This window comes from Ambystoma mexicanum, chromosome 13 (assembly GCF_040938575.1).
Source record: "Ambystoma mexicanum isolate Mex_15411 chromosome 13, UKY_AmexF1_1, whole genome shotgun sequence".
NCBI classification, from domain to species: domain Eukaryota; kingdom Metazoa; phylum Chordata; class Amphibia; order Caudata; family Ambystomatidae; genus Ambystoma; species Ambystoma mexicanum.
The window spans coordinates 699,188,452-699,210,231 of record NC_090938.1 but is presented as its reverse complement, the minus strand read 5'-3'; the positions used below and the strand labels follow the sequence as shown (position 1 = coordinate 699,210,231).

At 48.1% G+C, this 21,780-nt stretch overlaps 1 protein-coding gene across 1 annotated transcript in view; it reads right to left on the bottom strand.

The window, feature by feature from the left end:
* CASC3 (CASC3 exon junction complex subunit) overlaps positions 1-21,428 on the bottom strand; it is a 446,580-nt gene extending 425,152 nt beyond the window's left edge. The window contains exon 1 of the mRNA XM_069634785.1: positions 20,997-21,428. Coding sequence (XP_069490886.1) covers positions 20,997-21,179 — 183 coding nt within the window. The 5' untranslated portion in view covers positions 21,180-21,428. The remainder of the gene's footprint in view (positions 1-20,996) is intronic.
* Positions 21,429-21,780: the final 352 nt, after the last annotated feature.

The window sequence follows — 21,780 nt, the reverse complement described above, 5'->3', positions numbered from 1 at the left end:
AAGAGGAGAGCCGAGTAACAAGTATAGAGAGTGAAGAGAAGTGGACCAAGGACAGACCCTTAGGGAACTCTAACATTAAGATGCAGTGTAGGTTAAGGATACCTGAAAGTGTCTGGGGCCATGGTATGAAGCAAATCAAGCAAGGGCTTTATCTCCAATTCCACTGAGAGATAATGTAGAGAGAAGGTCAGAAAGGTTGGCAATATCAATGGCAGCAGAGAGGTAGAGAAGAAACAAGTTAACTAACTATTGTTCTCCAACATGGGTCTGACATGGATTCATATACTCATGAATATTCCCTGTTGTCAGGCTGGGAACCTTTGGTAAAAGAAAAAAACTGTTCATTTCACTGACAAACTGGTTGTCTCCTTGAAACCAATCACTGCCCTCTGGTTCATATTGCCCCATTCAATGACAGTCCTCTCCCTGGGCCCCTCTGGCAGCCATCTTCAGATTTGGTAAGCACGTAAAAGTGTCAGTATTGATATGGATATTGATGTTTTATTTATATTGCACTCGTACACAAGTGTTTCAGGGGAACAGGGGATAACAAGACAACGATCCTAGTAGGCCCAGTGACAATGAGAACGCGCAAGTGCATGGGAAAGGAAAAGGGGAAAAGTGCATGGAAAGGGGGAGAAGTGGAAAGTGCGGAGCAGAGGAGAAACAGATACATCATAAATAAATTAGAAATATAATAAAGGCAATAAACGGTGGTAGTATAGCCAGCAAGTGGCTGTCATGATGCCTACCCCCGGGGATCCAGATCAAGTCCAGCAACCAGTTATTCCAAGCAAGCCCAACAACGCCTGCTAGGGGCTATTTGGGTGCAGTCCTGGCGTCTATGGCGCCACGCTCATATGGAGAGTCAGTCCTGGCGCCACAGGCGCCAGGCTCATAGATTAAAACTTACCTGATGCAGACCATGCTGCAAACTTACCTGATGGAGACCGTGCTGCAAGAGCTCCAAGCCAAAAGAGGCTTGGAAGGGACTACTTTACCTAGGGACTATTTTTTACTCGGGTGGGGTCGAGGAGGAATACTTACCTGGGACTACTTTGGGGGCTATTTAAACCACGCCCGAAGAGCAGCACACGCTTCGCGTTATTCTGCATCCAGCAGCGTTACGCTCACTGTGCCTGCAAGTCTGCATCCAGTATTCTGCCACGCCCGCCTCGAGTCTGGAGCTCCTAGAAAGAGGGAGAAAGGAGAAAAGGTTAGAAAAAGAGCAATACCTTTAATCCTTACCTGAATTCCCGATCCACTGCGCCTTCGAGCTAGAAGAAAGAAGTTATTTTATGCGCGTCGCCTCGCCTGCTGCAGCGCCGCGCTGAACTCACCGGCCTTCGCAGCATCTTCACTATCCACCGCATCCTTCTGCATGTTCCCGCCGCACTCCGGCACCTAAGGGGAACAGAAGAACAGCAAGGTGAGCCAAGGGAATAAACGGAGGCAATATTAGTTACCCCCCACAGACTTAACTGATTTTACCGCCGGGGGTACTATTCCTCTTCACGGGTCGGCGCAGCCACCACCGCATCTTCGCCGCACCCCGGCCCCTAAGGGGAACAAAAGGACAGCAAGGTGAAACAAAGGGACAAACAAAGGGAATCCTTCTCACCACAATAGACTTACCTAATTTTACCGCCGGAGGCATTATTCCCCGAGTCTTCATAATTTCTTTCAGCACCTGAATAAGGGAGAAAGCAACAGGTTACATACCGACATTTTATCGAACTGTGCTGGATAATACAAATCCTTACCTGAATGTTACCGGATGCCACAAGGAACTCTTTGCTAGGGTCAAGCTGCAACCTGCAAGGAATCGGACAAGAGTGAAAGTCAGACATTTGAACTCTTACGAACTATATACTTACGGCGTCTCGCCGGAAATTTCCGAGTCAATATTGTTCTGGAACTCACCAATTCCTTCGAACCAGTGAAGCAACTGGTTATCTACATGCCCCTGCGCTCAATGCAGGATGGAGAGCTCATCTTTCCAAACCATCAGGTGAGACTATAAGAGGGGACATTAAAGGTGATCAGTGGGGAAAACAGCGGGGGTGGGGGTTAACACAACTCCAGGGGTGGTTAATTCCCTTTCTCCATTTGCAGAAGAATACACCAACGGGCCAAGCAAACGAAGCTAGGTGGGCCAATCCAGTCTGTCATCTCGGCACTACGAGTCACATTGGTGGAGACCGCAGCTGTCCAGTTCAGATCGACGCCCCTGTGGGAGCCAGGTGAGCGTAACAGTGGCAGGTGCTGGGTTTAAGGCAGCAGACAGAGTATGTCTGACAAGTGTAGAAAGAAAAGAAGTGGGGTGGGGGAATGTATGGGTGCAGATACAGACCCTAGTGCAAGGGGTGCCCGGAGGCAGTGCAGGAGGGTGGCAGAGTGAGCAGGTACCTGGGCCTGGAGGACAGAGGTTGGCCAGGTGCACGTTGCCGAGAGAGAAACAGATTAACAGGGGAGAAGGCAGAGGCAAAAAGGAAGGTCTTGAGGTGCTTACGGAACCGGAGATGGTTCTCCTCAAGTTTTAGAGTGGCAGGGAGGCTGTTCGAAAGGGAGGCCCCAGCCAAAGACAGATCTACCCACAGCTAGTTTAATTGAAAAACGACTCATCCTGAAAGAGTTAGAAGTAGAGGAGCGAAGAGCTCGAGAGGGGAGGTATTTACGGAGGAATAAAAGGTATTTTGGACCCAGGCCCCAGAAAGCCTTGTAGACAATGCAGAGGGTTTTGAATTTAATCCTTGCATCCACTGGGAGCCAATGAAGGGATTTCCGAGCTTGAGTGATACGATCCGAGGGCTTGATGCCAAGGACAAGTCTGGCGGTCCTGTTCTGGATTAGTTGTAAAGGGCGGGGAGAAGAGGCAGGTAGATTTAGAAAGAGACTGTTACAATAGTCCAACCTAGAGAGAACCAGAGCTTGGGAGACAATGAGTTTCTGGGGGAAGGATAGGAAAGGCAGAGTACCTCTGAGGAGGTGCAGTAGGAAGTTTGACTTTTTTGAGACATCAGAGATGTGGGCGGAGAAGGAAAGTGTGGAGTCAAAGATGACACAGAGGTTCTTAGCCTCGCAGGTAGGGGTAGGAGGTGGACCCAGGGGGGGTCGGCCAGAGAGTGAGGGGGAAAGGATGGTGAAGGTGTACCGATGGGGAGGATCTCAGTCTTGTTGGCATTTAGACAAAGATCAATGGCGGCACACCAGTCTTGAATGGCAGTTAGGCAATCAGAGATGAGAGAAGGAGAGGAGTTGGCCGAGGGCAGCCTGAAATGGCACGTCATCAGCGTAGCATGGAAATTTGAGCAGAAAATGGCAATGCAGTTGGCAGGAGTTGCCAGGTATTGGTTGAAACGCCAGAGCGAGAGGTTCGACCCATGGGGAACACCATAGGTAGAGGGGGAGATAGATGATAGGAACAACCTAACTTGGACCAGGGAGGGTCGATCAGAGTGGAAAGAGGTCAGCCAGGCCAGAGCCTGATCGGTGATACCCAGGTTATCACAGAGACGGTTGAGCAGGGTGGTATGGTTGACTGTGTCTAAGGCAGAAGAGAGATCGAATAGGAGGACGACAGAGGGAATATGTTGAAGTCAAGGTTGGAGAGCAGGTCTTCATGGATGTTCAGGAGAGCAGTTTCCGTACTTCTGGCAGCTCTTAAGCCTGGTCATGGAGAGAACCAACAGAATCGGAATGAAGGTTAAGCTGCTTTCCAGGAGTTTACCAAGAAAAGGAGTAATGGAAATTGGGCGATAGTTAGCCAGACAAGAAGGATCAGCTGTGGGTTTCTTGAGAAGTGGATGCACAAGGGAGTGCTTCAGAGGGGAGGGGAAGGATCCTGAGGCAATGGAGAGGTTGCAAAAATCAGCAAGGGCCAGAGCGAGGGAATAAATGTGGTCCTCGATGGTTTTAGAGGACAGGGTGAGGCTTTCATAGATCGGACTTGTCCAGCGACCTCATCAGGGGAGAACAGAGGAAAGGATGAGAAAGCGGGTGGTGGGGTGGCTGAAGGAGAGTCAGCAAGTGCAGACGGAGAGGATGTCGTCCTGGGTTTTTGAGATACAGTGAGAGGCAAGAGCATGGGAGGCAAGAGGAGGGGTAGAGACTGCAGCAGGGTTGACCAGCTCCTTGCAGATTTTAAAGAGTTCGGCCGAATTGTTAGATGCCGCAGAGACACAGGCTTCAATGTGGACTCTTCTTGGTGAGGACAGAGAGTCAGTATTGTCTTTGGCGCAGGCGACAGGCCAGTGTGTTAGAGGACCAAGAGGAGCCGCAGAGGGTTCGCATGTGAACCCATGCCAGACCCATGCTGGAGAACAATAGTTACAGGTAAGTAACTTGTTCCTTCTCCAGCATGGGTTCCGGCATGGATTCACATGCTCATGAATAGCGAATACATAGCAGTACAACATTACACAACCACGAGAGGTGGCAAGGCTCAACAGAAACAATTATCTCTCGTCTCTGGAACAGACTCACCTTAACGAACAGGTTGCGTTGCACTGGACTCCTCCCTGGAATCCCTGTCGACAGTGGAACTTCGTGAAGGTGTGCAGGGACCTCCACATGGCAGCACTGCAGAGGTCTAACAGGAGCACACCAGACAGGAATGCCATCGTCGCAGCAATCGCTCTGGTGGAGTGAGCTCTGACGGCCAGAAATCGGTCGGTTCGCCAACCGATGACAGTGCGTGATGCAGCCAGAGAGCCACCTTGAGAAGGAAGCCTTGGACAAGGCCTTCCCATGGTTCACAGGACCAAAGTTCACTACCAGTTGTGAAGTCTTCCGAAAAGTCTTTGTGTGGGTCACCTAGAACTTCAAGGCATGAGCAATGCACAGCGACCGGAAGGCCCTTTCAGCCTTCTGGGCTGGGAAAAAACAGCTAACACCAAAGGCTTGTTGAGGTGGAATTCCGACGGAACCTTCGGCATGAAAGAGGGGTGCGTCCGCAGAGGTGGCAGAGGTGATGGCCACAAGGAAAGCCGTTTCCACAAGAGGAACGGGAGGGACCCGATGCACAGGCTCAAAGGGCCCCATCCCCCCCACCCCCATGAGCCTCATCAGCACCACGTTGAGTTTCCACGCCAGGGCAGGAGCCTTCACCGGCGGGAAAGATTGAAAAAGTCCTTCGAGTTACTCCTTGACTAGTCTGAGACCAAAGTGAAGACCTCCCTGGAGACCTGGTGTAGTGCGAGATAGCCGTCAGATGTACCTTGATAGAGGCGTGCGCCAGTCCAGCCTTGGCCAAGGATAGCAATTATGGAAGAATCTGCGGGGCCATGACCCTGAGAGGGGTAATCTTCTGAGACCGGCACCACGTAACGAAACACTTCTACTTGTGACGGTAGCACTTCAAAGTCGACAACGTCCTAGCCTTGGCGAGGACCTCCCTGCAGCCCACAGGCAACTCATCATATCCTCCAAACTCTAGGGCTGCAGGAGCCAAGCCCTTGGGTTCAGCAATCTTGGCTCATGGAGGATTGCGCCTTCTTCACTAGTGAGAAGATCCAGAACCACTGGCAGCTTGACAGGAGGCGACGCAGACAGCCTGAGAAGGTCCAGATACCAAATCTGCCTCGGCCACGCTGGGCGAGGAGCATCATCCTGCATTGGCACGGAGTGTGTTGATGGCGCGTAGTAGGAGGCAACGGAGGAAAAGCGTACACAAACATCCCTTCCCACGGGAAGGAGAACGCGTCCCCTAGGCTCCTCTGTTGGTGCAAACTTCTGGCATTTGGAGTTTGCCGCTGTCGCAAACATATCGATCTGGGACCTGCCCCACTTGACGAAGATGCGATCCACCTGGTTCTGCCGAAGTTTCCACTCATGGCAGGAGCACACTTCCCTGCTGAGGGTGTCTGCCATGGTATTCTTGACTCCTGCCCGGTAAAGAGGGACGAGGAACATTTCTTGCCCAGCGCCACAAGTCCTGTGCTTCCCTGGAGAGCGCTAGGGATCAAGTGCCCCCAGTTTCCTGATGTAGAACATGGTGGTGGTGTTGTCCGTTAAGATCCTCACCACCTTGCCCTTCAGAGACAGAAGAAACGACTTGAGGGCCAAGAACACTGCCAGCAGCTTCAAGATGTTGATATGGAGATCCTTCTCTTCTGACATCCACAGGCCTCTGGCGTGTAGACGTCCGGTATGGGTTCCCCAGCCCTCCAGGGAAGCGTCTGTGGTGACAGTCTCCGGGTATGGATGGTTTTGAAACCCTGTGCCCCGGGTCATGTTGGAGCGGACGCCCCACCACCCTATGAACACCTCGTAGAGCAGGATCTTGTCCGTGAAGCTTCCGGACACGTTGTCAATCTGCATTTTTTTTAATGGTTAGCATGGACTAATCATTCAGTCATTAATGTAAAATCTGTTTAGCAATATAGTTTGCTCTGAGCTATCATGGATCAACATTTGCTGAGAACCAGGCAGAAAAATATAATGCAGATATAATTGTTATCGTGTATAGCACAAATAGTTTCGAAGCGCTATGTTTGTGTGCCAATGCAAAAATACTGAACACAGCTGAACAGCAGAGATATTATAACAGCTTGTCTTTTGGCAGACAGTCAACTATTCTCGAGCAGAGAATACAGCCTTGACTGCGGTAGGAAAACATAGCATGACTGATGTTTTTGTTTCAGCAGAGTTGTACGAAAGACAGGAATGGTTGCGATATGCCTTGCTTTCTTAGAATATGTTCCAGTAAAGTTCATGCTGTAACAATGTATGCATGCAGGTATAAGCTTGCCGTTTCCATGGAATACTTCTACGCATGGAATGTACGTCAATGCCACTATGTAGAACAGTGTATTTCTGTTTAGTAGAGGAGCAAGTGAGCCATCAGTGCTATTGTGTGCTGGGTGGGTGTGCTAGAGGGCTCATTGCTAGTTTGACACCTGAGTGCTGGGGGTTGGCTTTTGTTAGTGATTGTTAGGGATCAGCCTACCCCTTAATGTCTTGTAGTAGAAAAGCAGACTTTTCACCAGGACCCCCGAAGGGAGCAATGCTGCTCGCAAGACCGTAGGACTCGTAGACGACAAGTTCTTCCCACCAATGTACCCCTTGGTTGTTCAAATGTGACAATCCAAGGTGTCTATTGGTTGAAAGACAGGGACCCGACAGTTTAAAACTGTGGAGAAAACCCCTAATTCCAATTACTGTCTGAAGAGGCAATAGGCTAACCTTAGTGTCAAGGCAGAACGCGTAGAACAATGTGAGGTAGTGAAGGTCAATGGGACGCTGGAGAACCGGACAGGGCACACCTAGAAGCACACAACAGCCAATCAGAAATAGGCTTGTGACCAGAAACAGTAACACACAGAAGGAATGTCCCTTAGCAGAAGTAGGTCCAATGGCTGTTCAAATGGAGGTTCAATGTAAGTTCAAAAGGATTCCAGGCGAAGAAACAAAAAAAAACGAATGTGCTTGATGATGTAATCCACCTACCCCAACAGCACGAGGACGCCTATGGAGTATGCAGAAAGTCTCTAGTCCGTGTAGGTGTTTTTGCAGTTCTTTAAACCAGGTGAAGGACAGAGTTCAACAGGAGCCAAGGGAGTCAGTGGAACACGTAGCAATGTCGGCGTTGTGCAAGGAGTGACAGGAATTACACGTAGAGAGTAACAATCCATAGAGCAGGCAAAATGGTCTGGCAACGAACAGGCTTGAAGGTACAGAGCGTAAATGCAAACAGAAGTCCGAGTAACGAGCAGGGTTCAGAACTATTCCAGAGCGCTGTACAGTATAGGGCTGAGGCAAAGGACAGTCCGTGAGCAGCAATGGGTTTCAGCGTTGGTCCAGAGCGTGGTACAGTAGAGGGCTAAGGCAAAAATCAGTCAGTGAGCGGAAATGGGTAGTACCAAGGATAGCAATTAAACGGGACAGCAAAACCAGGAACACAGCAATTTCATTCAGAAGCACAGTTCGTCCGAAAAGGGGCGTGTTATATGCCCAGCGACTCATGTGACTCGATATGCCGCGTCTGCTTGCAAGAGTCACGTGTTGTCCGACCCTGCTTCCCCAGTTTCCAGGGCAACGAATAGAAAGCAAGGAATGGAGCTCTTCGCAAACGCAGGGGAGGTCGGTAACGGATTCGCAAGGAAATGCTTCACATCACAGAAGTGTCAGCGTTGCCTTTCAAGGTACTGTTATGGCTAACTTTCAAACGCTGTGTGCGCACACATGGTTTGCACATCTGTTATGTAGGAATAGATGGAACCCGTGTCCAGACAGTGAGCAGCCGACTTCCCCTGCCATGCATAATAAACAGTTTTCCGCTTAAATATCTATCTCTGTGTCTTGTGATCTTAATTTGTTTCCATAGTATAATTTTATTAACTTACAACCTGTATCCAGCGAGCGTCCAGAAGTCGGATGAGCAATGACTTGATGGTCCGCACTGTGGTTGTCTTTATCGACAACAGCCACTGCACCTTCCCTGGAATGGACGCTACCCTCTCCTCAGGTACCCCAAGCAAGACACTGTATTGAGTCTGAAATGAAATGAAATTATTTATATTGCGCTCGTACACAAGTGTTTCACAAGTCTGGCTCCTAGGAACAAAGCGTTCTGCAATGGTGTTAAGCAGGACTTTGGATAGTTGATTGAGAATCCCAGATACGTCAGTAGCTGGGCGGTCGCCTCTGTGTGTACGAAAGCCAAATCCTGCTATCAGCTGCGGATGAGCCAATCGTAGAGGTACGGATATACATCAATGCCCCATAGCCGTAGATGGGCAGCCACCGGTGCCAGGCATTTTGTGAACGCCCTGGGGGCCGCTATCAATCCGAAAGGCAGCGCCTTGAACTGGTAGGGATGACTCTGCCCTACGAAACGCAGAAGCTTCTGGCGTTTCTTGTGAATGGGGGACGTGAAAATAGGCGTCCTCCAGGTCTAGTTGGCCGAGCATGTGTTGCAACATGACCACCCTGAACTTTTGGGACTTCTTATTTGTTGATCTTCCACTAAACAGACTTAGTCTGCCTCACACTGGGGCGCACACGTGGGAGCCCAAAATCCCTGGCCAGTTCAAGCCTGTTTCGGAGCCGGCGTCTTGCCCCACAGGCGATAACAACACTGTCCTCTGTTACAGCAGGCCGGGGAACGGCCTCTGTAGACTTCCAGAGTCATGGATATGACAGTACAAAGAGGAGAGGCATTTGGTAGACCTGCTCAACTTTCCCCTGAAGGAGCGAAAAGAGCAGCAATGCTGCTGGAGAATGCCCAGGGAACAGGCCGTCTCCGTTTCCACCTTGATGGCCTGGAGGTACTTGTTGACAACCTTCCCAAACAAGTTCTCTCTGTCAAAGAGCATGTCCAACATTTTCGCCCGGACCTCCTGCCGGAAATCGGTGGCCTTCATCCAACCTTGTCAATGAAGGTTAGACATCATTCCCCATTTGGCGGAACCCAGTGTCAGCAACATCCAACGCCACTATAATGGCGTAATCAGACGCTACTCCCCCCCCCCCTCCTGGAAAAGATCGATTACCTCCATCCTCGTATCATCGGGGAGGTACTCAGAATAGGAACCAGCTTGTACCACAGCTCCCTGTCATACCTGGCTAGGATAATCAGTGCATTGGCCGTCTTGATAGTTGGCACAGCAGTGTAATTCACCTTCCTTCCCATGGCGTCCATCTTCTTCCCCTCACTGTCCTTCAGGGACGGAGGACGGGTTAGCCGACATTTTCTCGCAGCTGCCAATACTACCGAATCCGGTGATGGTTGTGACCTCAGGACCTTCCTGCGACCTCAGGAACCTGGGTGCGGAGTCCAGCACCCGATACTTCTTCTCCAGCCTATCCTGCTTGGCTGGAGCCGTGCAAGGCATTTTTATGAGGGACAGGCCCTCTGTAAACAGGTTGTCCAGAAGGGGCACCACAATGATAGTCTTCCTCTTGGCCTCACGCCTCTGGTACAAGAAACCCTCTTTTTCTGGTTTCTTCGGGCACAAGCTGGAATTGCTCGAAGATCATAGAGTGGAACAAACCCAACTCGTCCAGCGGAGACACCCTAGGCGGCGCAAACAAATGCGGAGACTCACTGTCGACAACACAGCCGTGGCCATATCTGAACAGAGCGCTGTGGGACCACCGGAACCAGGCCCGGGGGCATCCTCTTCTGGATCTATGACACCAAGGTGTGAAGGGTCGACAGAATGTCCAGAGACTCATTCCTCGGCTGAGCTGGCAGGATTGAAACACTAGGACCCGCGCCGTTGTCGTCCTCTTCTTCCACGTCCTCGTGGACTGTGTGCAAGGACTCCTGGTCTTTGTCGACCGTTGACGAGACCCTGAATGGCTTGGGCCACGCTGGGAGCGCCGTTTCAGGGCCTCCTCTCCTCCCTTGATTCCCCCGGCAGGGCTTGAACTGGGGCCTGAGTCGGTTTACTCCCTTCTGGCGTTCCAGCAGACTTTGCCAAGTCACTGCGGCGGTGTCGCGCCTTGGGGGCAAGGATACCTTCTGAGGTGCGGGGGCTACCTTCACAGTGTCAGCTCCTTTAGCCGTCGTGATAGCAGCCACCAACAACACTGTCGTCAAAGTCTTATCCTGTGCCGATTGGGCCTGCTTGGGCTGTTCGGCCTTATTCTCCTCCATCCGTGGCTTCTCTGACTTTTCCTGCAGTTTAGCCGGGTTAGATTTCCTTTTCCAGGAGGAGCTTGATTGCTGGCTAGCAATGGGGGCAGAGGGTGATGTCGATCACACCCCGTCTACCTTGGGACCCACACTTGCGGTTCTTGTTCTTGGGCCCCCATAGATGAGGTGTCCTCAAAGGACTTGGAAGACCGATCCTCGGTCCGGCCGGTCCCGAGTGAGGCATGACACTGCTCGGAGCACGGGGCAGAGGCCCTGGTGTTCAGCCACGCCGCCAGTCTACTGTGCCTGTCCCTCACCTTCTTGGAGAACCTGAGGCATATCTCGCACTCACCTCCTTATGGTCCGGGTGCAGGCAGTAGAGGCATTGCAGGTGCTTGTCTTCAGCAAACACATTCCGTAACCCACACTTGGTGCAGGGCTTGAAGAGGGACCTTCCCTTATTCTCCTCCGTCACAGAGGGAGGGTGCGAAGTAGGCCGGTGGCCTTCTGGTTGAGGGGCGCTGAAACTACAGACAACGGATCCCCGATGTCGGCAGATGGATAAGAGAGCACACAGGCTCTTTCGGAACAAAAATAGAACCTTTTTCCGTCAAAGTAGCTAGCAGAGCAAACTCGAGGACTCCCAACAACGAAGCATGCAGAAAAATCTAAAGATGGCTGCCAGAGGAGGGGCTTAAGGAGAGGGCTGTCATTGGATGGGGCAGTATGTCCCAGAGGACAGTGATTGAGGAGAAATACAGTTTGTAAGAGAAAGTGAAACACTTTCTTTTACCGAGAATTCCCAGCCTGACGACAGTGAATATTCGTGAGCATGCAAATCCATGTCAGACCACAAGCTGAATAAGAATAAGAATAGATGAAAGGTTTGCATGCAGAGAAGAAGGAGATGAAGTTGCTGGCATTGAGAAGAGCTACCGGGTAGAATGCAGAGGTCAGAAGCCACATGGAGATTGTGAGTATCAGGGAACTCAGTGAGTCGCTCGACTACTACACGCTCTAGGATTTTGGAATAGTGTGGTATAAGAAACAGAGCGAAAGTTGGAAGGACAGTTAGGATCTAGACTAGGTTTCTTAAGGAAAGGGAGGACAGTGGCCGTCTTATAGGAAGAGAGAAAGTGGCATTATCAAGAGACATGTTGAAGAGGGAAGTTTAGTGCAAGTATCCATGGGTACAGTGGACGTCACACTAGGGATAGTATTACGGGCACGCCCCGTCAACGTACCTTTCGAGTTTCAAAAACAACAAAAAATGCAATACTCTGCAGCTACCACTAGATGTCAGCCTATGCATAGCATGTGATCTAAGCAGATCCACAAGCCTCAGAATATATAACGCTTAGGTATGTTTCTGTACTCAGCTGATGCAATTCATCAGTGTTAGGTTGCCCTCTGCTGTCAAAATGGAAAGGTGCACCTCTGTGTGCCCTTCCACTTCAACAAAAGCTATAATTTTAACAAACAGAATGAGCATGGCTCTATTCGGTCACCTTCACCTTCCATCATCGCAAACATTCAGCTCAACGTTGCAGCCCCTAAAAGAGCGAAACGCTGTAGGACGAATACCTCCTCACGATCTAAAACTAAAAGTAGGTGCTGCAATTATGCTACTTCACAATCTTATGCCATCACGGGGATTCTGCAATGGAAAAAGACAGTCAATTACGCATCTTCATAGACACAACATAGAGGAATGTGTAATCGATGGAACTTAGATACTGTTCTTATACTGCGCATACCTCTCATTTTGCCGGATACAAACATGCCTTTCAAATTAAAAAGGAGACCGTAACCTATACCTTTGGCCTTTTCAATGACAATTAATAAGATACAGGGACCTACGCCCCCTTCCTGGAAAAGATTGGTGGTAATTCTGATATTTAAGAAGTGGGTCAGAAGTGACCATATGAAGTACTGACCGATATTTACCTTTAGCATATTCTAGAATGGCGTATGACACGCTGGGAACGGTTAGTACATCCAGAATTCCCTTTACTTGAATTTGGTTTCTTACAAAAAACAGTTCAACCCTTCCACGTTTAAAGTTCAAACTCTTAGCCCTCCACAGTTATTAGGTTGCATCAAAACACTGGTTGCTTGTTTTTAATGCCTTTCTCCTTATCATCCATTTGTTTCATCAAACATTACATAGACAAAAATGTACAAATCCTTTCCCACTCGCAACCGTGACCCTCCAACAGATCCCCTCCCCATGTTCCTTACAAGAAGCTCTGTTCAGTGTTACTGAATTAACAATCCCCAGCACCTACTTTGAATCCTCCAACGGAGATGACCAACAAAATATGGGCTACTCAGGAAAGCCCAGAAACCAGTCTTCCCTGCTCCCAAAAAAGGAAGAAACAGGTTATCATCTTTTCTCATTCTGATAATCCAAGAACCCCCCACCCCCAAACAGAATAGGGATTTCAAGGAAAAACAACCCTCTTCCATTCTACCCAATTACCCCGTAGGTCATTCTACATTCAAAGCTATTCAGCCCATCAAGCAAAGTAATTTTCTACACATTAAACCCTTCTCCCTCCAGGACTATTTAGTTCTAAAATAGATTGCCCGCTCACACCAACTTTCAGAAAGGGTGTGTTCATCTTTCAATATTTTCTCGACCTGGATAACTTCTTCCTCATGCCACTGGCCCACAAGGCCTCACATCTCCCGTGGGCAGCTCTTCTACAGATAGCATCTTATAGGACCCATCCTTCTATATCAGGTGTTGGAGGGTTTGTTCCACTTCAAGATTTGTTATCCGGTAGTTATCTCTGCCATTTTCTAACATCAGGGAGAAAGGTTACCTCACCTACATTGTACACAGGGTTCAGTGGCTTTCATTTTCTTCTTTTATTCTCCAGGGCTTTCAATCTGTCCTCTATCCACTAGACTTGAGTTCTGTCAACAAGCCCTTTTGCACAGTCATCCCCAGAGTGGGACAAAGAAGCCCAGCTGAAGTCAAGTATTTTGGTGCCTCATCCAATATTCATTACTGCTGGGGGCTCCCAATCCTTTCTATACATCAAGCCTTCTCAAGGGGAGTCGCTGGAGCCCCAAACCAACACCCCTGGGAACTGGAGATGCTACAGACTCCTGAAAGCGTCTCCTAAGGACACCCACATGCATCGTTTGGTTTCTCTAAAGACCATTACCACTGTAGCAGGCATGCAGTGGCAGTCCCATCCTCTCCAGTGCTGTACCCCCATGGCACTTCTTTGCCAGCTTCTGAGCTGTGTTTCTACACTCTTCACATCTGGGGTAGTCCCTCAGCTATCCAACTGTGAGGAGCACCGCCCGTAATGTTTTCGCTTCCGGCCTCAGGGTCTTGCTTTGTGGGAACTCCCACGTCCGAGAAAGAGGGTGAGGGTGAACTCTATCCAACACCATGCAACTGGCCTCTGCTGCTATGGTGCTGTAACCTCACATGTCGCCTGCCAGCACCACTATAGGACTACCCCAGGGCACTACTTCTAATAACGAACACCTGGGGGCCCTGTGTTAAGGAGTCGGGGAAAGACACAAAGTCAGTCCCTAATCAGTCTAGCAGGGGTATGCCAGACAATTGGTATCAGTGGGAGCGTAGCTGTCTCTCAGATCGTGGTTACCAGGCAGGCAGCCCTTGTCTACGTAGCCTTTGGTGAAAATCAACATCACAGTCCACTGTGTTCGTGGTTGGCATCCGTTTTGGAAACCGAATTTGCGGACATTAACTTTTACTTTTTTTTTAAGTGTATATGGTAAAAAGATTTACACATGTATAAAATGTAAATTGTGCAATTACAATAAAAAGTGCAATTAGTAAAAGAAAAAGTTAAAAAAAACTACAAAATAAATCAAATGAATGTACACAATTGAAAAGATCCTCAGAGACTAATTCATTAGAATATAAAATGCTCATGCGACCGCCAAAAGAAGTTCAATGCGTTTCCAGATATGTAGTGCCAGTTGGGGGCAATTATTGAATTACCCGCTATTACATATGTCCAAAACTGGTCAGTTTGAATTAGGCTTACACCACACACAAACTTAGTATTCAGCCTTGTATAAAAGGTAGTAATTTATGTACATTGCATCAATAAATGGCAAATTGTTTCAAGCTCTCTGAAACAAAGAGCAGATTCTAGCCTCGCAAGGATTTATTCTCTCCAGGATTCAATGATCATTTACGATGGTTAACAGATTGAATGAGGCACACATGAAATCTCCGATTGTTGACAACTAAAATGTAAAATATACTAAAACTTGCCTGGCATAGTCATTGAAAGCTTTGAGACTAAATATTATATGCCAAAGAAAAGCTTATTCGCCAATTTATTTTTTTTTTTTTTGCAATACCATACTTCATTGCTTCTTCTATAATCCAATTTGTATCCTTGTCACAGTCATGGCATGACCTCAAATTCTTTCAATGTAATAGTTATATGTTTTTGCCATCTAATCAAATTAGCGAAGAGGCTTAATATCGAATTGTCATTGTGATGGTCTTCATATAGAGATTGCTTTGTTTAACCTTCAAAAGTGTGGTCAGCGTTGTTAAAACCAGTTCTGTTCCGATGACCTCTATAGGAACTGAACCTGGCAAACCAAGCACAGAATGAACTTCCCTTCTAAACTAATTGAGTTGTCCCTCAGAGTAACTTTAAAACCATACAGGATTCCAAAGAAGACCTTCCATCGAAAAAAATACCTTTAGTGTGTATAAAAGTCTTGATAACCCTGAAGTTCCTCGGGACCTTTGGGTGCAATGTGGTTTTCCAAATGTTGACTACTAAGAGAAGAACGAAGATGAGTTCCTAAATAGAGGTAGGTATCGACTACTTCAAATGGATTGTGTCCTCCCACATATTCCTCATCTTTGATATTCGATATCCAACTTTAGCTAGTTTGGGGAAAGAAAAAAAGAAAAAATAACCAGCAGAGGGCACTGTGCGTCGATGCAGTCGACTCGATGTCCCTCGAGGGCCTCTGTCTCGAGGATGATGTCATCTAAGGTATGTATAGCACACGCAGCGCCTGTTGGCTTCAGTTCTGTTTTGCATACAGTAACTACCTGCGTAAACACGGGTTTGACTGTACTAAGATTTGACAGAGCGAAAGCTATAATAGCATGAGAAATTGTACTGTGGGGTAGGCTGGGAGGGCGATGAGGAATATGTGGGAGGAACATCCAGTTGAAAGAACGTTACCAGGGGTAAGTAACTCGTTCTTCGATTTGGATTGTGCCCTCCCATGTATTCCTCATTTTTGATACGACTCCCAAAGCAGTGCTTGTTTTGGGGAGAGGGGGGGGTGGGAAAGAGTCAGAAATTAGTTTAATGATTTCCATGAACCGAATGGAGGACAGATTTTCCAAAACTTCGATCCTGACCAAGAGAAGACTCAGGGCAGTAGTGCTTTGTCAACGTTTGGCGTTTTTTGTGTATAGTAGACCACGTAGCTGCCTCACAAATGTTTTTGATCGGGGCACCCCTTTGCAGAGCTGTAGAGGTGGCCATGCCCCTGGTGGAATGGGCCCTTAAGCCTTTAGGAGGATCCTTGCCCGCCAGCCTGTAGCATTCTGAAATCACCAGAATGATCCATCTGGGTACGGTATGTTTAGTCACAGCCTGACCCAGATTGTGACCTGTATAACCTATAAAAAGCTCATCATCAATAAGAAGTTTGTATAATCTAGATGTGTAGAAGTTTAAAGCTCTACGTGGCTCCAATCTGTGTAATCTCTCCTTCTCTTTGCCAGGGTGAGGTGGAGGATAGAGAGTGGGCAATACATTTTTTCCTACATTAAAATCTGAAATGATTTTAGGTAACAATGAAGGCTTAACGCTCAGGGCCACCTTATCCTTGTGAAAAATAATAAAGCGTGGCTTGGTTGATGGTGTCTGCAATTCACTCACTATGCCACCAAGAGGATAGTTTTAAATGTTAGAAATCTTAACGAGATGCATCTAGAGGTTCAAAAAGTGCACATTTTAATACCAGATTAAGGTCCCAAATTGGAACCTGGAAAGAGATGGGGGAGGGTGGGAACACATCAGTGAGTCCCTTTAGAAATTGAGTCACCAGTGGGATCTTGAAATATGAAGATTCCTCTGACGACTGTTTAAATATGGATAGCGCCGCCAAATAGCCCTCAATTGTTCCAACCTAGAGCCCCATATTGGCTAGGTATAGAAGAAAAGATAACAAACACTTCTGGTGTCTTGTATAGTAAAGGGTCTACATTCCGGTTCTTGCACCAGCTGCAGAATTTGTTCCAACGGCAGCGGTACAAAGACTTGGTTGCTGGCCTTCTGGCCAAAACAAGTCATCCGCGAGTCATTGTATCTCAGCCTCTCAGAAAGCATGCGTGAAGGCTAACTGTCTTGACCTCTGGATAGACCAACCGACCCTCCTCTCACAAGAGAAAATCCTCTCTTAGTGGAAGATGTATTGGAGGGCAGATGGACATGTCCAGAAGGTCCGGGTACCACATCCTCCTGGCCCAATCTGAGGCAATTAGGATCATGCATTTCCTGAGCTTTCTCAACCTCCTGATCATGTGAGGAATGACGAGGACTGGAGGAAACGCGTACAGGAGTGGAAATTCCCAGTCCACCACAAACGCGTCTCCTAAAGCTGCTCTTGGGAGGAAATTCCCTGGAGCAGTACAGTACGCAATTCCGGTTGACACTGTTCGCGAACAGATCCACTTGCGGAGTTCCCCAAAGGGTGAAAATCTCTTGAAGGACTTCCTGAGCTAGCTCCCACTTGTGGTAGACTGTGCTCTGCCTGCTCAGCGCGTCTGCCGCTGTGTTCTCTCTGACTAGGTGAACTGCTGATAGGGAGATTCCTTCTTGAATTGCCCAGTACCAGAGCTGCATTGCCTCTCTGCACCGTGGTAATGATTCTACACCTCCTCTCTCGTTTAGGTAGTACATGGCCACTGTGTTGTCCGTCATTAGCAGGACATTCTTTCCCCGTACAGAAAATACACTAGTCTGATTGCCCTCAGCTTCAAAAGATTGAGGTGAAGTTTGGACTCCGATGGAGACTAACGACTGCTGATTGTTAGATCATTGGCGTGGGCTCCCCAGCCCGTGAGGTGTCCGTCACTACCGTTATCTCCGGCCATGGTTGCCAAAAAGGTTCTCCCTTCAGAATGTTGTCCTTGCAGGCCCATCACAGAAGATCGAGACAGAGGGCCTCGAGGGACATCGAGTCGACTGCATCGCACAACACCCTCTGCCGAACATTTTTTCCAAAGCATCTTAAGCTGGATATTGAATATCAAAGATGAGGAATACGTGGGTGGAACATCCAGTCGAAAGAAAGTTACCTGAGGTAAGTAACTTGTTCTTCCATAGGAAAAGCATCAATTATCCACATATCCTGTTTTAGTGTGATTGATTTTGAAGTTATTGGCTTTCAAATAGTTTGATAAGCATATATCCATATCTAAGGATCGCTAGAAGTCCTGTCCAAAATGGCTGAGTTGTCTGCATAAGTCAGCAAAGCAATGTGTTGGTGATCAATATGAGGAAAATAGTTAAAACCGATTATGGCCTCGTTCATATCAGCAACATAAAGATTGTAAATGTGAGGTGCCTAAACACACCCCTGCTTCAGGCCATAGTGCCAAAGGGTGTACATAAAACGCCAAAATGAATCAGTCTAGGAGTAATTGAAGGGGATACATTTGTTTAATAAAATTTAATAGAGCTTGGTGGGTAAAGACCCAATTTTTCCAGTTTAGCCCATAGTTTATTGCAATCGACAGTCAAAAAATCCAGAATTGTCAGTTATAGTCAAACAAACATTAGAACCAAGAGAAGCAATAGTGGTACAGATCAGAATATTGGAGGGTCCAGATGAGGCTACTCAGATATTTCATATATTTGTTCCAAAGATTCCTGCCGACATTTTCGAAAATTGCTTCTATTCAAAAAGGTATGGGCATGTACCTTCACAAACCAGTATGGCAGTTACCGATTTCCAGTCTACTAGAGGGACAGTATTTGAGAGCCTCCGATTCAGAAGGAAAATATGTTGCAATTCTTCTACTCCTCCTGCTTTCTTCCATGAGTGCCACTGCTTGTGTGATCTCAAAAGATTGATTCTAATCATTCCACCTGTGTGGGGAGGGGGCACACGGGTGAGGTGGTGCATAGAGACCTCTCCCAATCCCCAAGAAAAGGGAGCTTGCCAGTGGCCGCTCTGCATGCAGTGAAGTTAATTACAGAAGTGACATCAGAGAAGGGCCACACATTTCCTCATGGAAGGGATGAGAAGGTATGCAGAAATTCAGATTCCAATAATTGCACGTGCGATAGACCTGAACGGAATATTAAAGCCAATTTCCTGCCTCCAACACAAGCAGCCTGCTTGCGTTTGTCCCAGTGTCCCGCAAAGCATTCATTCAATCCCCACCTCCAGGGGCTATGATGGCGCGAGCAGCGTAGTTGCTTTTGTGCCCACCTCCCTCGAAGCATTCATTCAATCTGTGTATGCAGGAGCTGTTCAATCTGTGTGTGCGGAGCTGTGAAAGGGATGACAGGAGCGGCAAGACGGAGTCTTAATGGCTTTGCAAAGCAAATATTGGCACGCAAGTTATTCATTAATGCCTGTGAATGCCCAGGCAAAGTGATAATTGTGCGTTTACTGGCCACAGGACACACAAGAGTATGCGGTAACATGTTTACACAGGAAAAAAAAGGCACAAGATATGGAAATTCGCCTTGATGAAACATGTTGCAAAAGTTACATTTCTCAGGTGAGATGAGAACATGCGCCAGATTCCGATTATCCGTTCTGCTCTTGGAAACTTTGCGCATCCCCGGAAGGGTCAGCAAACAGTTCAGACAAGCATGTACAAAGCATTTGTTTGCTGGAGGGTTGCAAAAGCCAACAGCTGATAGATTAAACATTGTAGCTGAGAAATGGGTTTCTCAAATGATGAGCTCCAGAGGAGTTACTAGGGGTGGCTTAGGGGGCTGTAGCTCCGGGTCTTTTGGTTGTAGCCCTGGATAGAATCTCAGGGTTTACAACCAAAAGGCTAGCTAGCCCCGAGTCCCGACAATCCTGACATTAGTGTAGCCCCACATCTTTTCCAGACCTAGCAACAGCCCTGATGAGCTCCTACAGATTGGCTCGATCCCTCCTCGGTCATCATTGTGAGGTAGGCTGACTGAAACAAACTGGATGAATGGTGACCATCATCACTGCAACATTGCCACGCTGTTTTGAAAATGCTGCTAACCCTCAAATTACCAATGCTGTACCAAGCATCTGGATCACAAACAGCTCACAGTGGTTTGCCCTGTGAAGCCAGTTACAGAGGAGAGTGCTGATCCATCAGAAAGTCCTCCAATAAGATTCTTTCCAGATGTAGCTGCATGTACACAATGCTAGCTTAGTATTTTTTAAGCCATAACTAAGCCAATTATGTACAGGATTCACACAACACCGGTCAACCACGAGATCAGTTTTGCGTCTTACACTGCCCATCACTTCCTACTACCACAGTAGCCCTCCATTATACGTCTAGCACAGGTCCTACATTAGAAATTGTTCCCACACATGGCCAGAGCACGGTCCACAATATGCCCTGCCACTTAAACCTGTAGCACGGACACCACACCATCCACTCCATAATAATAAATAAATAACAATTTAGCATTTCTATAGCGCTACAAACCCTCAGGTATCGCGCTGCTTATTATTACCCACGATGTATGGTGCTCATTTATTGAGCTTGGAAGGATCAAAAGGCTGAGCTTGGCCCTGCCGGGATTCGAACCTGTGTCAGCAGGCTCTGCACAGATGTCAAAGCGAGCGCTCTACTCGCTGTGCTATCGGACCTGCCACAGTGCCAACATGCCAAATCAAGCCTTTCCCTCAATCCACACCCACGACAGGTTGCACCACATGCCAAATCTGTACCAACTCAACTGTCTTACCAGTGCAGCCCGTCTGAAGTGCCACACTTCACCATAATCCCCCAACCCCGGTGTCATTTTGTAAACCAACAATATCCTTTTGAAGCAACAGTGTTAACACCAAAATCCAACAATGATTCCGTGGCCCACTGTTCTCCAAAATCCTCAGTGCAACCCTGCACTTGACGATTATGGTCTGTTCAGCCAGATTACAAGAGATGTTGAGCTAGAAAGTGGGAAGAATTGAATGTTTCTATCATATTGAATTAGGATGGGAACATTTATGGTGGGAGAAAGTTTAAATAAAAAAATAAAAAAGGACACCTTTTTGTCAAAAAGGTTAGCGGACTCCTTCATAAATAGGTAGGGTTGGCAATGTATGGCCATTGATTCCAGCTGCGCTAGGGTTCTCACGCCTGTAAGGAGACTTGCTTCTCAGGCCCCGCCTTCAAATCCGCCCCCTTCCTAGTACTCACACACTCTGACTCGCCCTCCGCTCGAGGGCCACAGACAGGAATAATTTCGGGCACTGCCGGGACGATGGCCACCGCTGCCCTTGGTCGGCTGCATTCTTTCTCAGAGCCGGAGCCGGTACTATCAGAACCGGACTCCTCACTGTCCTGGGAAGCGCGCGTCCGCCGTCTACGCCTATCCGCCATCTTGGTACGTTCTCACGCCACTGACGAGCGACCGCGCGCCTACAGTGGCGTCAGGAAGGCGCGGTCTCGACTGGTGAAGGCGCGGTCTCGACTGGTGGGCGCACGTGCGCATCAGGCGGGGTCACTCGCCAGCAGTAGGACTGGGGTGGAGCCCAGCCAGCCTGGTGCAGGTTGGAGACCGAAACAGCCGTGAGAGGGCGGGTCTGATTTTTAGACCACCTATTGTTGGTGCTATGTTTGACATTAGCTAAACGCTGCACGCCTGGTTGTGTTTTATGGCAAGTGTGGCCTAAAATGTTGGCGGTTCGGGTTGCAGTCATGTAGCCAGCTGCAGCTTCATTTGTCTTGGCGTGGTGAGCTTATACACGGTCCCCTGGTACTTTTTTCTCCCACGTGATAGGTTGGTACTATCTTTTCCTCTTTACAGTCTAAGAGTATTCAAATAAGGAAACAGCTTCCATATGCTCATTTATTTGCATATCTGCCAATGAGCTATTTCTCAGGGCTGTGTTGTGTCCCTGTACCATGACTGCCTAAGGATCGATCGAATATATTACTGATCGTATCCTCTCTTTTACCTTTATTTATTTATTTATTTTTC